This window comes from Mustela nivalis, assembly GCF_964662115.1.
Source record: "Mustela nivalis genome assembly, chromosome: 10".
NCBI lineage: Eukaryota > Metazoa > Chordata > Mammalia > Carnivora > Mustelidae > Mustela > Mustela nivalis.
This window is the reverse complement of record NC_139029.1, coordinates 59,574,305-59,592,876: the sequence shown is the minus strand read 5'-3', so window position 1 is coordinate 59,592,876 and position 18,572 is coordinate 59,574,305. Positions and strand designations below refer to the sequence as shown.

The following is an 18,572-nucleotide window of genomic DNA, read 5'->3' as shown; positions in this document are numbered from 1 at the left end:
TTCAACACTGAGTGCTGTCCTTTCATATTTTTTTTGTTGTTGTTATTTTATTTTTGCTAATTAAGTCCTTTCTTTTCAGCTTAAAAAAGTACTTTAACATTTTTTGTAAGGCAAGTTTAGTGGTGATAGACTCTGTTAGTCTTTGCTTCTGCAGAAAATTCTCTATTTCTCTTTTAGTTCTGAATGGTATATGAAGCTGGGTAGAGTATTTTGGTTGAGATTTTTCTGCTTTTAGCACTTTGATATATCATACCTCTCCCTTCTGGCTTGTAAAGTTTCTGCTGAAAAATCTTTTGATAGTGTTATGAGGGCTTCCTTATATGTGCCAAGTTGTTTCTCTTTTACTGCTTTTAAAATTCTCCTCTTCTTTTTAACCTTGTCAGTTATAGTATAATGTGTCTTGGTGTAGGTCTCTGATTTCATCCTAGTTGGAACTCTTTGTGAGTCTTGGATCTGGACATACTTTTCTTTCTTCAGATAAGGGAAATTTCAACCAGTATTTCTCCAGCTATCATTTCACCCCTTTCTTTATCCCTTCTTGTGAGATTTCTATAATGCAAATGTTTGCCTACTTGACATTGTCCCATATACTCATTAGTCTGTATTTACTCTTTTTCATATTATTTTTTTTTAATTTTTTATTTTTTATAAACATATATTTTTATCCCCAGGGGTACAGGTCTGTGAATCACCAGGTTTACACACATAACAGCACTCACCAAAGCACATATCCTCCCCAATGTCCATAATCCCACCCCCTTCTGCCAACCCCCCTTCCCCCAGCAACCCTCAGTTTGTTTTGTAAGATTAAGAGTCACTTATGGTTTGTCTCCCTCCCAATTCCATCTTGTTTCATTGATTCTTTCTGATGTTCTGATTGGATGAGTTCTCTTCCCTGTAATTGAGTTCATTGATCCTTTCTTCTGCTTGATCTAGTCTGTTAAGGAATCCCTCTAGTGTATTTTTCATTGTAGTTATTTATTTCTCCTGATTGGAAATTTCTTATATTTTCTATCTATTTGTTGAAGTTCTCTTAATCATTTTTCTCCGGAGTTTAATGAGCATCTATGTGACAAATTATCTGAACTCTGTTAGGTAAATTACTTATCTCTATTTTATTACAGTTTCCTCCCCCTCACCCCCACCCTGAGGTTTTATCTTATTCTTTCATCCAGAATGTAACTGGGTATAAAGTATATACTTTCTACCTTTTGCTTGACTCTGTGTTGCTTTCTATGTATTAGATGTTAGCTACCTCTCCTACTCTTGAATGATTGGTCTCATGTGGGAGATGAACCTTGTTTTCTAATGCTGCCTTAGCTCTTGATTGTCTTTCAAACCCTTGCTATTTATTTTTAATAGCTCCCCATATTTGAGTGTGTGTCAAAACCAGTCAGTGTCCCTATAGGGAGGATTTCATCCAATACCTAGATTCAAGATGATTGGAAGCCAGACCCTGAAGCAGAAGCTTTTAGAGTGCAAATATATATTGTCCTGTGGGACTACAACCATAAATCCTGCTGGGCCCTTGAGCCAGGTGATCTGGATATGTCCCCTCGGTAACACTGACTATAATATTGGCTCCAAATGAGTGTGCAAGCTCCTTTCAGGGAGATACCTATGAGTTGTAGTGAAGGAGAATGCAAAGATGGCATACCCAGTCCATATTCCCTAAGAGTGCTTCCTGGCACTAGAAGCTTGTCAAGCCTATAGTTGTCCCTATGTCTGAAACTCCAGCACTAGCAAGTAAGTCTCTTTCATAGAAAATCTGGGGATGTGTTTCTGTCTATTGTCTGCGTGGTGTCCTGTGGCTCGTAATCTGTGAGGAATTGTCTCTCTGATTGTTACAGTCTTGTGTGACCCAGGAACACAAGCTCCCTCCCCCCTACCCACCAGAGCCTGAGGATCAAGGAGTATCCCCTGGGCAGCAGCCATAAAAACCAGAATACCATCAGGTAAGAGACTTGTGCTAGAGCTTTCTTTGAGGGATGCTAGTGCTCTAGGAGAACATGGTAGGGGGAGAGAGAGTGAAATTAATGCCTACCCTCCAAGGTTTCAGGAAATATTTACAGTTAGTCCTTAGATGTGTGTTTAGCTGGGAGCTTGAACCTCAGGATAAAGCTGTAGCCTGAAGCTAATAGTTCTTTTTAACAGAAAGATTGGACTCATGTATCTGTTGCTTTGTTCCATAGCCTGGGCATGGTAGCTGTTTAAGAATGTTTTCTCCATTAGTTACATTTATGTGGGACCCGTGAGTATAAGCCTTACTGGTTACCAGAGCTAGTCAATATAGAGCTGTCCCCTACAGCATCTGCAAAAATCTGGGCACCAGAAAAGAGTATAAATGTCATTCAGGAAGATACTTAGCTGGCTGAACTGAAGCAGAGGGAAGGTGCAAAGGTTATATCCACTGGCCTTAGTTCTCTGAGAATACTTCCATAGGTGCTTATAATTGTGCCAAACCAGAAACCTGCCCCTCAGGCCAAATCTCCTGTGGAAGGAAATGGCCTCTTTCTCAGAAAGATTGGCAGTGTGTTTCAATGTACTATCTATTTAATGCCTGGGGATTTGTAGTCTGTCAAGAGCTTTCTTTCTAATTGTTATAGCCTCTTGGGACCTAAGAATTCAAGTCCCCTTGTCTCCATAGCCAGGTGATTAAAGGCAGCCATAAAACAAAACAAAACAAACAGGTCACTGATAGGAAAACTGTGGCACTGGATAGGTGGAGAAGTTCTTCTCTGGTATATATGGGTCTTCTGGAGTGCAGTACAGGGAAAGTGCAAAGATGGCATCTACCAAAAAAGGAAAGAAATAGTAAAGAAGGAGACAGAAGAAGAAAAGAAAGGTGGAAAAAAAAAAAAGAAAAGAAAAAAAAAAGAAAACAAATGAAAAAAAACAAAAGATGTCACATGCTGGCTTTGGTAAGGCAGAAGGAGAGCATGCAGGAACGTGCCCTTTAGCTGAAGCATAATGGTGACAGCCACAGGAGAGGGGATAAAAAGATGGTAATTTCCAGCTTTAGCAAGATGGGGAGAGCAGGAAGATGTCACCTACTCCTCTGATTCTGTAGGATAATCTAGTAGGTCTCTGCCCCACCAGACCAATGCTTTGAATTAGGAAATGAGTCCTTTTACCCAAATTTTTAGTGGTTTTTAAAGGACTACTTCTGCATTGGGCCCAGGATGAGTCAATCTGCATGTAGGCTCTTTAAGGAGCTGAATTTGATAGTTCATAGATCTCCATTTCTTTAGGGCCAGTTATTGGAGTTCTGTTAGTTTCTGTGTTATATTTATTTGATTTTTGTCATCTTTCATTCCTTACATTGGTATCTGCACATTTGGCTAAACAGTTTCCTTTTCCAGACTTTATAGGTTCACCTTGACAGAGATACTTCTCCAGATAGCTCAGTTTGTGTATCTGGATGTGTCTGCTGATGATGTCCTTGGGCAGGTGGTACCTGCTATTTCAGGGTCTATTTTTGGTGAGGCAGCTGTTCTGAGTGTGTACCACTGGCTGAGAAGAGTTAGATAGGACTCCTGGCTTGGTTTCTTACTTGGCTTGCCCAAGTGAGATTGGAGTGTGGGCTCTATGGTTAGGCCTAGATCAGTCTCTGGTTAGAATTATTAGGTGGTTGGGATTTGGTAGTATACTCAGCAGTAGATGAAGCTTTGAATTAGTTTTTTGCCCTACCAGGACAGTAGGAGAGGAGTCCGGGCTTGCACATCTCATTATTTGGTGACTATGAATATCCTAGTCAGCTGTGACCCGTTTCGCTCTGCAGACAGAGAAAGTCATGGACTGTGCTCTCTATTCAAGTGCCACTCTGAGCAGAGCTATTGGATGGAATACACTGTTTCTTGTATGCTCTAGGGTAAGATTCTCAGATTGGGCAGGCTGAAGCCAATATTCAGCAATAAGTGCAAATTAGTTTCCTTGCCTAGGTGCAGTGAGAGAAACAGTTCCAAGTCCACTTAAGTTCGTTGTTTGTGGCCTTGACTCAAAATGCCCCATGCTGAAAGCTCCCTGGCTGAATAAGACCACTGCCTTTCTTCGGGAGCAGTCAGCTCTATCTGCCTGCCACTCATTTTTGCTGGGTTCTCCTTCTCCTTGTAAGTGTTTGCTTCTGGTTATTCTTGGCAGCCCTTTCCATCTGATGAAACCAGGGATCATGCTGTGCGGCACATGGTGCTATGACTTAGCTCTCTTGTGGGTGGACCACTCTAGACAACTCCTAAGTTTTCCTAAACAGGTTTTCCCATTGAGAGGGACCAGGAGCTATAGTGAGCAGTGGTGAAGCTATGAATTAACTCCCTTGACTGGGCAAAGCAGGGGAACCCTCTAAACCGGGTGCTATATTTGCTCTTGGGGTGAATCAGCTCTGCCCACTTCCCTCTTAGCTTGAGCGTTGCTGGTGTTCCCTGCCTGTCAAATGGTGCCGGAAGCCACGCTTTAAAGTGGTAGGGCTATGACTTAGCTCCCATGCAATGGCATACCAGGTTCCAGGGCCAGAAAATCCCCTTGTTTAAGTTAATCTTACTTGGGTTCCCTTGTGCATGTATGACTAGGCCTTTTTCTTCTGCTATTTTCAGGATTTTCCCTTTGATTTTGGATTTCGGCTATTTTTTTCTAAAGATTTTATTTATTTGAGAGAGAGAGAAAGAATGGAAGAGAGAGAGAGAAAGAACACACAGAGGGAGAATGAGAGGGAGAAGACTTCCCACTGAGCAGAGAGCCTGATGCTGGTCTCAATCTGAGGACCCTGAGATCATGACCTAAGCCAAAGGCAGATATTTAACTGACTGAACAACCGAGGTGCCCCTGGATTTCAGCTATTTTACTCCGATGTATCTGGATATGATTTTTATGCATTTATTTTACTTATAGTTTTTTTGAGCTCTTGGTTGTGTAGATTAATGTTTTTCATCAGATTTCATAAAGTTTTAACACTTCTAATAATTTTTTCTGTCTTTTTTCTCTCTCTCCCCTGGTAAGTCCTATTAGTCATATGTTGGTGGATTTCTGATTTTTTTCTTCTTCTAATTCAAATCTACTGTTGAACTACTCTAGCAAAATTTTCATTCCAATTACTGTACTTTTCAACAGCAGAATTTTCATTTGGTTCTGTTTTTTAATTTCTGTGTCTTTATTGATAATCTCTATTTGAAAAGATCATCTTTTTATACCTTTCTTTACTTATTTGAGGCTTATTTCCTTTAAACATATTTATAATAGTTGTCTTTAAGTATTTATCTGTTATGTCTGGGATTTGTGCCCTTTCAAAGGCAGTTTCAAAGGCTTACTCTTTGGGGCGCCTGGGTGGCTCAGTGGGTTGAGCTGTTGCCTTTGGCCCAGGTCATGATCTCAGGGTCCTGGGATTGAGCCCTGCATTGGGCTCTGCTCAGCAGGGAGCCTGCTTCTTCCTCTCTGCCTGCCTCTCTGCCTGCTTGTGATCTCTCTCTGTCAAATAAATGAAATCTTTAAAAAAAAAAAAAAGGCTTACTCTTTGCCTATACTTTTGTGTTTCTTTGTCCCATAATTTTTTGTTGAAAACTGGACATTTTAGATAGTATATTGTAACCACCCTTGGTTGATCTCCTTACCTGGACTTTTTGTTTAATAACTTAGCTACACTATGTTAGTAAACTTTATTTCCCCTGCATTGGGTAGCCTCTGGTATTGCTCCTTAGAGGGCAAACTTTTAGCCAGGTGCAGTCACCCTTGGAATGAGTGATTTTAGCGCTCTTTGAGTGCTAAAACTCTTTTGAGTTTCCCCTTTTCTGATTTCTTGTTAGGCTATTCTGAAGGTATAGCACCTATTATTAACTTTCACTAATTGCCATCTGACTATTGTTTTCAACAATTCCCTGGAAATAAATTGCTCCACAATGTGATCTTTTAAAACTGAACTCTTTTCGAAAGTGATCTTTGAGGCCAGTTTTTGCAGTTTCTTCAGATCTCAGAAGAGCTCTTCTTAGCCGTCTCTTTTGGTTCTCTCTGATAAACCTCAAGATGGTTTAGTTTAGCTTTCTACTCTCTTAGAGCAACCCTTCTCCTTGTAAGTGTTTATCACTTTCTGAGGGCAAGAGCTATCAGGGTTCCAGTATTCTCTCCCTATTGCACCTGAGTTAAAGCTTCTACCGTATAAGTGAGTTCTAAGAGGAGGAAGAGAGCCCAAGTTCTCTCAGACATTCTTGCTTGAAATAGATTCTCTAAAACATGGATCCAGGCTAGGGTGTTTCTTGCAGTGACTCTGTAGCCCTCGACTGGAACTAGGTAGGGAAGGGATCCTGTGTTTTCTCGGTTTTGCCTTTTTGGATTAGAACTTTTGGTAGTCTGAACCTAGGTCGGGCGAGACAGAGAGAAAAGAGACAGTGAATTGTTTAAATCCAAAAGTGTCTCACTGTTCTTACTGAGCTATAATAGATTTTATTGAATAAATATTTGTTTATTTGCTGTATGCCCTTAGGATAATTTCCAGAGATTTTAAATACTTGTCTCACTGGGGAGAGGATCCACAGAACTCCTCACAACTGTATCCCAGAAACTGTCTACCTAATGTGATTCTATTCAAAGCTACTTTTTTCCTAAAAACTCAACAATGATTGTCCATTCCAGTGACCTATATCAAATATATTCTTGCCTCCTTAAGCATACTTCTGACTGGCTTTTTGTACCTGCTGTTTGCTCTGCTAGAATTTTTGTATCCTGAAATTCCCACATTATCTTGTTTCTTTTCAGTATTACTATCCCAATCCAGCCTGTGTGAAAGACAATTCACTCATATCTCTAGTGTTTTATTTCTGTATTATCTATCTCTACTTAATTTTTTTGAAGATTGATTTATTTATTTGAGAGAGAGAGAGCTGGCAACAGCGATAGTGAGAGAGAGAGCAGGAGCAGGGAGGAGAGGGAGAAGCAGGATCTCCACGGAGCCGGAAACCTGACAGGGCGATCCCAGGACCCTGGATCATGACCTGAGCCAAAGGCAGATACTTAACTGACTGAGCCACCAAGTTCCCCTATCTCTACTTTTAAGAGAATATAAGCTTCATGGTATTAAGGATTTTTTTCTCTTCACAGAGCACATATTGGTTACTTTCAGAATGAAAGATTTTCTTTGAAAATCCCTGGTTTCTTTCTTCTTTTGGCAGTTAGTGACCACTAACTACTAACTAGTTAGTAGCCACTACCACTAATATGAAAAATGGGAAAAATTGCTTTCCTTGGTTAATTTTGTTTTACCTCTGCTAATAGCATACTTCTGACTGGCTTTTTGTACCTGCTGTTTGCTCTGCTAGAATTTTTGTATCCTGAAATTCCCACATTATCTTGTTTCTTTTCAGTATTACTATCCCAATCCAGCCTGTGTGAAAGACAATTCACTCATATCTAATAGCAGAGGTAAAACAAATGGCAACTGTTATCTTTTATAATTTTTTTTCAGTGTTCCAAGATTCATTGTTTATGCACCACACACAGGGCTTCATGCAGTATGTGCCTTCCTTAACCCCCACTACCAGGCTCACCCAAACTGCTGCCCCTCTCCCCTCCAAAACCCTCAGTTTGTTTCTCAGTGTTCACAGTCTCTCATTGTTTGTCTCTCCCTTCAATTTCCCTCAACTCACTTCTACTTGGTTCATCACTTTAATGCAAACAACTTTACTATTTCATTACATAGAATGAGTGTTACTGACTTCTGCACTGCAGGAGAAAAGTCAAAAGATTTCATACTGGTTGTCTTATATTTCTATAGAAAATTTAGTCATGTTCTTCTTGCCATTATATTATAAAATACATAGTGAAACATGAGTACAGAATTGTTTGTGGATTCATATCACCAGAGATTTCTCAGCACTCATTCATTCCTTGGTGAAGGATGATGAGCAAACCTTAGTGCCTAAGTAGTTTTATATAATAGTAATTTGAAAACAAATATTACATTAAATATACTACCCTGTTTTCAAAGGTGTACGTGAACTCATGAGTAGTTTTCTTTCTTTTCTTTATGGCAAAGAAACTAAATGACAATTTTCCCCCCTTATACTCAGCCCCCTGTTGCTGTGCAAAAAACGCCAGGAGAAACTTATTGGTGAATGTGAAACAAAATGGATTTACATACACAAAGGATATGAAGACAGGATCTTTAAGAATCTCTTTTTTCAACCTGAAACTAATATAATGGGAAAGCTTACACATTGGAAACATGTAAGTATAATTAGTTTATCACTTATCTTTAAAATATTTTTATTTAAGATGCTATAGCTATAATTTATGTAGCATTTGTAAAATCTCTTCATTCTCTTTTAAATATTTTCCATTATATTGTTAATATTCTGCTTGGGATTTTCTCAATGAAAGAAAAGTCATATAATAACAACACAAATATAATTTTTGTGGTGCGTTATTCTTATTACAACAATTTTTATATTTATGTTTTGTATATTTTTCTTGTATTGATTATTATAAGTAGTTATTAACATTAATGTAAAAAATCTCTTCATAGTAGTTGAAAACTTAAAAAAGTATTTAGTTTATTAAAGGCTGTTAATACTATATATATTCATTCATTGTTTTTTGCTAAGTTATGTATTGCTTTGAGGACACGTTGAAAATAGAAAGAAGCTTTTATTTATTGAGTGCCTACTATGTATCAGGCACTGTGCTAGATATTTTGCATGTGTTCTGTAATTTATTCTCCACAACACTGTAAGATAGATATTTTTATCTCATTTTTTAAATAGGGAAAGTAAGGCTCTGATGGGGGCATAATTGAGTGGCATTGCTAAAACTCAACTTCAGGTTTTCTAACTCCAGAATTTGTGCTTTTTTTAATCTTTAGAGTTTTTTTTTTTTTAATTTGGATATTATATAATGGCAGAAATGAAGACTTGGCATTGTATTATAACTAACTAGAACAAACTTTTAATAATGTGTAAAGCGCTGTTTGTGGTAACTTCTTCACAAATGAGACTGTTTCTAAGTAGCTTGCACTACAAATGTTTCCATTATATTAACATGATTAGAAAGGACTACAAAAGGTCCAGACTCTCATTAGTCTGATTTCAGTGTTATTGAAGACATGTATTCTAGAAATAGCACAGGAATATCTTCCAAGCCCTTAAAACCCACAAAAAATTACTCATTGAATTAAAAATATAGGTTTAAAGGCATATGTATCTCATTCAAAACTTTTTCCTCATTAGCACATAGTGCCCACTGTATTAATTTGCTCTATATGATACTATGTTTTATAAAAGAATTATGCTCATTTGAAGTGTCTTTTGGTCCTCTATGTAGAACATAAACTCACTAATTTTGAACATGAAACCTGCTTTTCTATATGCTTTATGCAGAGGAGACTTTCATTGACTATTGCATATGGTACATATCCAATTGACAACCGATTTGGATATATATTATGTATTTATAAAATATTTACACATATATACATAGGCATATATCCAAATGCAAAATATTATGTACATATATGGGTATATATGTATATATAGGTATATGTTGTTATGGTAAGTGACTACTATATGTGCATAAATAGAAATAAAATATTCATATTATAGAGACATTTTATTTAATATCTGTGAAGTTAGGTAGAATATATCACTGTCAGGAAGTATTTTGAATGTTAAGAAATATTGGAAATATATTCACTATAAGGAGTTTTCTAAAGCTCTTTAATATCATTGGTAATTCTGCTAACCATATCACTATTAATATTAAGAACTATTATTTCATATTCTATGAATATATATATTGTCCTATGCTTTGTCACTCTTTATAGTTATTACTTATAAAACATTATAGAAGTTGCTCAGCTCAATTTCTCAAGAGTAATTGAAATTATTCTAACTTGTAAGGTTCATCTTTGAGTCTTTAATTTTTCTGTATAAAATTGTTGTTCCATCTTCTGGTGGCTTCATTTGTAGTCTCCTCTTTAGCTCACTTATTTGGTGTACTATTCTTTTGTTATTTTTCTTTCTTACATAACTCGTTATTGTTACTTAGTACTTGGTTAATGAGAAACTAGAGTGAGAACAAGTGATGACATAGAATGCCTTAGAGAATCTAGGATCCAAGAAACATTTAAAAAAGCTAAGTAGGGGAAAGGGAGGAATAATAAAATACTTGGAATTTATTTTAAATTTTTGAAATTTATTTTATTATTTATTTTATTTTATTTATTCATTTTTAATTTATTTATCTTATTATTTTATTTCATTTATTTTATTTTATGGGAATTTATTTTTTTTTATTTTTTTTAAATTTTTTATTTTTTATAAACATATATTTTTATCCCCAGGGGTACAGGTCTGTGAATCACCAGGATTACACACTTCACAGCACTCACCAAAGCACATACCCTCCCCAATGTCCATAATCCCACCTCCTTCTCCCAAACCCCCTCCCCCCAGCAACCCTCAGTTTGTTTTGTGAGATTAAGAGTCACTTATGGTTTGTCTCCCTCCCAATCCCATCTTGTTTCATTTATTCTTCTCCTACCCACTTAAGCCCCATGTTGCATCACCACTTCCTCATATCAGGGAGTTCATATGATAGTTGTCTTTATCTGCTTGACTTATTTCGCTAAGCATGATACACTCTAGTTCCATCCATGTTGTCGCAAATGACAAGATTTCATTTCTTTTGATGGCTGCATAGTATTCCATTGTGTATATATACCACATCTTCTTGATCCATTCATCTGTTGATGGACATCTAGGTTCTTTCCATAGTTTGGCTATTGTGGACATTGCTGCTATAAACATTCGGGTGCATGTGCCCCTTTGGATCACTACGTTTGTATCTTTAGGGTAAATACCCAATAGTGCATTGCTGGGTCATAGGGCAGTTCTATTTTCAACATTTTGAGGAACCTTCATGCTGTTTTCCAGAGTGGCTGCACCAGCTTGCATTCCCACCAACAGTGGAGGAGGGTTCCCCTTTCTCCGCATCCTCGCCAGCATCTGTCATTTCCTGACTTTGTTCAAATAATGGAAAGGATTAGCAAAGAGACGAATTCAAGTTTTAATAACTAGATAAGTAATCAGTATCTGTTTTTCTCCTGTTTGGGGATGGAAAGAGATAGAGGAGTGAGTTCAAGGTACATTTATTTAAGAAATGCTGTGCTGCAAAGCTAGAAGTCCATATAAGCATCCCGAATTTATGGTGCATGCTTAAGCTATTGAAGGAGATACAGAACCAAAAGTCAGGATTCATCAGTAAGGAATCTGATTTAAAAAAAAAAAAAAAGTGGATCAGAGGAAATTGAGCGTCTAGAACAATTGCTAGGGACATTATTTATCCATGGCTTACATGGTCAAATGGTGATTGGTCCTTTTGCAGAGGAGGAACTTAGATACAGAATTATGATGGTCAATTGGATCAAGTTTTGGGGAAGTTTATATATTATGATGGATTTTAAGGAAATGTAGATACTCTTATGATGGATTTTGCTATGATACCGTAGAATACTTGAAATTTTCTTTGATGTAGTCAACCCTTTTCCTCAAAGCTAACTGTGGAAAATATGTGTCTAGGGAGTAATAGCAAACAAAGCAGTTTCTAACTGGGATGTTGACCTGAAATTCCATTGAAAAATTTTAGTAATTTTGGCTAGACTATAAGATATTCTTCATTATTTATGCTTTGTTAGCTTTGTATTATTCTTTCACTTATTTCCTATATTGCAGACATAAATTTTAGAAGAGATACAGTATAAGAGAGAGTCACACCCATTGGAGCCAAAAGGGAAGAGATTCAGAAGAAAGGAAAGCAATTTGCCATGTATTTATCTCAGAGGTAGCCTAGTTGCTCCTTTTTCTCCTACCCTGACACCCTCACATATGAAGCTTCCTTAAGCTGGCTTAGTCATATGTTGTTAGGAAGGAGAGAAAGCATCTCAGAGATAAAAAAGAGTGATGGCCAGGAATCTTAAGTTTCAGCCTCATGGAAAGAAAGAATAAATCTGTTTTGTAATCTCAATCTTCTTTGACAGCCTACCTCCTAGAATCATGATCTATTTTTTTTTTTCTTAGAACTTGAGCAACACCTTCCCTTCTTGAAGCATAAAGGTTAGAATTACATAACCTTTGTTTTGACACATTTTCTGGAGTGCGTGGATATGTTCTCCCTAGCCAGCAACAAAATGAGGAGAGGGATCAATAAGGCAATCCAATCCAATTTTTCTGGAAAGGATTTCTTACTTGGAACCACTTTTAATACGTTGGATATTCAAATCTTATACTCCTTTATGCCATTGTATGTTTCCTGGAGACACTGGACATAATCTAATATGGCAGTCATCTATACTAAAGTAAAATTTGCTTTAGATAGCTGATTTGGTTGAAATTTAAGAAAATTTTTATTGATTTGTTTCCTTGCTTCCAAAACTTTTTCTCATAACTAATGCTGATGGTATACACATGCCATATTGAACACCATTTTCATAAAACAAAATAGAACATGTTTTCAAATACAGTCCTCCTCTGAACCTTTTCCATTATTATTAAATACGTTTTCCTAAAGATATAGAAGCTTTCAGATTGGCTTCTTTCACTTAGTAATATGCATTTATCTCTCCTCCTTCTCTCATGGCTTAATAGCTCATTTCCTATTATTTCATTGTCTGAGTGTACTGCAGCTTATCCATTCATCTTTGAAGAACCTCTTAGTACTTCCAAGTTTTGGCAATTAGGAAAAAAGTTTCTATAATCATCCCTGTGCAGGCTTTTGTGTGGACATAAATTTTCAGGTTTTTTAGGTTAATGTAGTAGAGCATGATTGCTGAATCATATAGTAAGAATATATTTAATTTTGTAAAAGTCTGCCAAGCTGTCTTCCAAAGTGGCTGTACCATTATGCATTCTTACCAGCAATGAATGAGCTCTCATTCATTGCTCCATATCTTTGCCAGGATGTGGTGGTTCTAGTATTCTAAATTTTGGCTACTCTAATAGATGTCTAATAATGTCTTGTTGCTTTAACTTGTAATTTTTTAATGACATATACATATTTTCATGTTTACTTGCCATCTGTATATCTTTGTGAGCTGTAGTTCTCTTTTTACTATTAAAAGATGAGTTGATTTATCACATGTCCTATGTGAGTTAGAGGAAAGAAAAGGGCTCACCTTAATCAGGGCTACTATGCAGTGTACAAGTGCATTTACATCATTGTCTATGTAGATTATGTTCCCTGGGGTTGTGCACAGCACAACTTGCACAGAAGGATGAGTTTGCCCTAATTTTATAAATCCAAGTAACTAATCATATATGAGGATCATTTTTGTGTGCCAAGAAATACTGAATTTACTTTTGCCTTCTTTTTCTAGCTCAACAGTAAGTGATAGTAAGCAAATATAGGGAGGGCTGATCTTCTACTGGATTCAGGAGATAAAGATTTGGTCACCTTATTTTAATGATATGAGGTGTTAAAAAGAAACTTAAAGATATTTTATTTTTAAATTTCTTTTTTGTGTGTGTGAAATAAGAGTGCTTTTTTTATACTGGAAACTGATCTTTATTTTCAATGTGTTTCTGTAATGTTGTTCCAACCTATGTAATTCTGTAAGAAAGAAGCTTTGTGATGACAGTCTTTAAAAATTGTCCTTTGTTATTGTCTGTCATTTTTGGGCCCCATCAGCAATTCAGTTCATTTCAAATGGGTATCTTTTGAATATTTACAATGTCCTTAGCATTGAAAGAAACTGAAGCCTTAGAAAATTGTAATCAAGCATGTTCTATGCTGGAACTTTTAGGGAGAGAGGGAAAAGCTAAGAAAAACTCACTGGGTAAGGACTGACATATATAAAGTGTAGAACTGAGAGGAGTATACAAATTCAAATCTATTTTAGTTGCTTACATCTAATGGGTCTGACCAAAAGAGATAGAGTTATCCTGAGTATTAAGACTTCAGGGAAATAGTGGCTTTTAGTGGTAGGTGGAAGTATGAGATATTGGAATAGTATATACGGACAGATGCTAGGGTTGCCTGAGGCTAAAGTTAATTTAAGCTTAATTCAGCCCTCTTTTAGGTTAAAAAAAAAACAATAATGATGGTTCAAACGTGAAAGTGAAGCTTAATGACCTCATCAATACTTAGGGAGCTAAATGTAGCCATTTAATAAAGTTTTGCAGGTATTTATTGTGTGCTTTTTAGGTATCAGGTTCTCTCCTCATCACTGACAGTAAAAATAAATAAAGCAGTGTCCCCTTTAATCGAAGATTTTACCGAGACTAAAAAGAGAAGACTTGGAACTAGATGAATAAGATTAGGACAGAAATATGCAAGGATAATATTACCATTTGTGGTTTCTCAGATGCAAGGAGTGTCATTAGCTGAGAGTTCCAGCTTTTCGTTTAGTTTAGTTTTTTTTTTTTTTTTTTTTTCATTTTTTTTTCTTCAGGGTCAAACTCTGCTTTCAAGTCTAGGTCACACTATTTTCTTTAGGCAAACTCCAGCCAATTAATGAGTAAGACAGTATTACAAGGACCTGGCCGTTTCTACTCAGTGTGGGATTTTCAGACAGACAAGACTTTGCTTCAGAGTTCCAAGGTGGTTGGCAGAAGCTCTCCCTGATTAATCCACTTCCTCCATTTTCCTTTAACTGGTGTTACTTCCCAGTAAACCATTTGCACACTTAATTCTGTCTTGGTATTTCATTTCTGGAAAAACCCACCTGTAACCATTTATGTGATTAGTGCCGTAAGATTCAGACAGGAAGATTTGAAACCAAGCAATTGCAGAATAAATTTTGAAAAGCAGCAAGTGAACACTATTTTAATACAAATCGAGGTGAAAACTTTGGGAGTTGCCAAGATCAGTAGGAAAAAGAGAATTGAGCAAAGGATTCACCTAATAGCATAACCCATCTAGAAGAAGTAAAGAGATAGGAGCTATGAAGTGCTGTTGGTACTGCTCAACAGATACTTTGGTGCATTGAAGTGAATAAAGAAGAATTAAATGACTTAAACCTGAGACAGATAGAAATTAGGAAAAATTTATAAGGAGATTATTGTAAGTTATGCCAGATGATAACTTCATTGGTATCTCCCCCCCATTGGTATGTTTTAATATCAATAATATACAATAATATTGTCCCCTAGTAATCACAAAACAATTATAAATACAAATGTAAATAAAATCTTTTTATTATTAATATTTCTCAGTGAAGTGGCTATCTTTTCTATATTTGAAAATCATCTTTTCTTCACAATCATAGTTCCATCTCCGCTCCATCTCAGTTCCATCTCAGAATCTTCACATATCTGCATGCTACTCTGACATTTTAGAACCTGTTAGAGAACAATTGACAATATATCTACAGATTTCCTTTTGTTAAAATATACAATTTGGATGTAATCTTTTGCTCTGTGTAAAAAGACATTGTGTACATACTTCCACAGACTATAATGGGTATTTATGCCTGAAGTATTTCCTGGAGAGGCAAGAAATCTACCTGGTACCCATCAGCTTGGCTCTCTTCATTACTCAGTTTCTTATCTTTTTGGGCAACTGACTCAGAGGAGAAGCTTAATTTTATACCAAGCAGAAAACTGACTTACGTTTATGCCCTTCAAGTATTTTCATTTGCTTTATTACCATGCACTAAGGATTGCCATAATTATTGGGTCACCTGAAAGTTCAAAACTTGAGATTTTATGCATTATCCAGATCTTGTTTTTCTTTAGGACTGTTCATTTATATCTCATGGTATAGCCTTGAGTTTGAATGATGTGGACAGTATCCCCTCCTTGGGCAGACATGGGCTTTGATATTTTACTCTTGACCTCCTGAGACATCAAACATATAATTTAGTTTGTTAAGTTGTTTTTTCCTGATCTACAAATATTATTAGAACAAAAACAGTATTGAATATTGGGTTTACTTCTCTGGGATTTTGATTTCTGATAAATCTTTAAATCTGGATTGTTGACCTGATAAATCCTAATTTTCTTGAGAAATAATTCCTGTTTTATGAAGACTTTAAAAAAATTTCATTTGGCTTTTTTGAAATTCAAAATTTCCCCAAATTTCTATTCTGCCAATCTTGGATGTGGTTGTTTTGACTTCTCATATTTTCTATTATTAAATAACTAGTTCATTTTCCTTCGATCTGATAACCATCTTCATTTATTTATTTATGTTTTTAAAAGTATATTTTAAATATCAAATCTCTTTTTCTTTATATTGATTTTAAAATTTAATTTTAAGTGTTAATATTATTACACAGTTTCTTTTTTCCTTTTTTATTACTTAAATTCAATTAGCCAACATACAGTAAGTACATCGTTAGTTTCAGATATAGAGTTTAATCATTCTCATCAGTTGCATATGACACCCAGTGCTCATCACATTACGTGCCCTCGTTAATGCCTATCACCCAGTTACCCCATCCCGCAACCCATCTCCCCTACAGAAATCCTGTTGGTTTCCTGCAGTTAAGGGTACATGGTGTTTCTTCTTCCTATCACTACCATGAGTAGCCTATATATTTTATATTACTTTTTGATATTTGGCAGTAATTATCTGTATTTTAGGGAATATTAATTACCTAACAATTGTCAGTACTTTTCTTAACAAGTTATTTCAGTTTTTTAAAAATATATATTTTTATAGGTTCTTGTTTGTTCTAGGTAATCTAGCTTGAAACTTGATTTGTTATAATTCCATAGGTGCTTCAAAAAATTCATATTTATGATTCAAAAAGAGAAAAAATATATTAAAATATATTAAAATCTAGTTAATAATTTCAAATGAAAATTAATGATAAATGTGTTGTTCTGCACATTTTTAGTTATTTTCTGTTTCAGTTTTTCCAAATGCTAAAATAATTTGCAAATTTATTTGGCGTTTTCCTTACATTATTAACTTTTTATAACACTAAAATTGTTATAGTTTTTTAAAAACTTGAATCCTAAAATCACCTGGAAATTTTTAATGATTTTTCTCCAGTCTCTTTTCATTATATTAATTATTTTGGGTACTTCATATCTTTGACATTTCATTATAACTCTGACAAGCACTACTGAAACTGAATTGTCAACTCTACAATATTTTTTATAATATCTCTACTGAGATAAATTTGCATAACCTAAAGTTCATCCTTTTAAATTATTCGATTCAGTGATTTTAAGTATATTCACAGACTTCTGCAATCATTACCATTATCTAATTCCAGAACATTTTCATTGCCCCAAAATGAAATCCCATACTATTAGCAGTTATCCTTGTGGGCCCTTGCAACCATTAATCTATTTTCTATATCTATGAGTTGGCCTATTCTGGGCATTTAATATACATAGAATAATAAAATATGTGGTCATTTGTGTCTCGCTTCTTTCACTTAGCATATTGTTTCCAAGATTCATCCATGTAGTATCATGTATCAGTATTTCATTCATTTTTATGGCCAAATAATATTTTATTGTATAACTGCCACATTTTGTAATCTATTCATTAAGTAGGTTGCTTCCAATTTATGACTATTATTAATAATGCAGCTGTGAACATCCATATACAAATATTTGTGCAGACATATTTTTCAGTTTTATTGGCTAGATACATTGTAGTGGAGTTGTAGGAGGATGAGATGGTAATAAATTTTTGAGGAAATAACAAACTGTTTTCCATGGCAGTTGTACCATTTACATTCATATCATCAATTTATGAGAGTTTTAATTTCTCCAAATCCTCACTACTTGTTATTATCTGTCTTTTTTATTATAACCAGCCTGGTCAGTATGAATTCGTGCATCACTGTGATTTAAACTTTTATTTCCCAATAACTAATGATGATGAGGACATTTTCACATATTTATTGGACACTTGTATGTCTTTGGAGAACTGTCTATTCAAATACTTTCATCATTTTATAATAGTTTTTTTTTTTTAATGTCACATTCTTCTTCCTCTTACGTATATTTTCACATAATAGTTTTTTTTTATTATGTTCAATTAGCCAACATATAGTAGTACATAAATAGTTTTTGAGTTAGTGTTCAGTGATTCATTAGTTGCATGTAATACCCAGTGCTCATCACAATATGTACCCTCACCTGGTTACCCCATTCCCCCACGTCCCTCCCTTCTGTAACCCTCAGTTTGTTTCCCAGAGTCCAGAGTCTCTCATGGTTTTTCTCCCTCTCTGATTTCCTCCCATTCCTGTTATGTAGGTTGTCTTTGACTTTTTAAATTTGAAACACAAAAACTTTAATTTTGATGAAATGTAATTCATCTCTTTTTTTCCTTGATCACTTATATTTTTCATGTCAAATATAAGAAACAATTATCCGAACCAAGGTCTTAAAAGATTTATTTCTGTGTTTTTTTTTCTTTCTTTTTTTTTTTTTTTAGATTATTTATTTGTCAGAGAGAGAGAGAGTAAGAGAGAGAGAGAGTGAGAGCACAGGAGCAGGAGAGCAGCAGGCAGAGGGAGAAGCAGACTCCCTGCTGAGCAAGGAGCCCAATGTGGGACTCCATTCAAGGACCATGGAATCATGACCTGAGCTGAAGGCAGACAGTTAACTGACTGAGCCACCCAGGCATCCCTGTTTCTA

General features: G+C 35.6%; 1 protein-coding gene across 6 annotated transcripts in view; it reads left to right on the top strand.

The window, feature by feature from the left end:
- Nucleotides 1-18,572, top strand: part of LRRIQ3 (leucine rich repeats and IQ motif containing 3) — a 218,557-nt gene that overhangs the window by 104,602 nt on the left and 95,383 nt on the right. For all 6 annotated transcript variants that reach the window (XM_082686579.1, XM_082686578.1, XM_082686580.1 and 3 more), the window contains one exon: nt 8,049-8,205. In XM_082686579.1, coding sequence (XP_082542705.1) covers nt 8,049-8,205 — 157 coding nt within the window. The remainder of the gene's footprint in view (nt 1-8,048; nt 8,206-18,572) is intronic.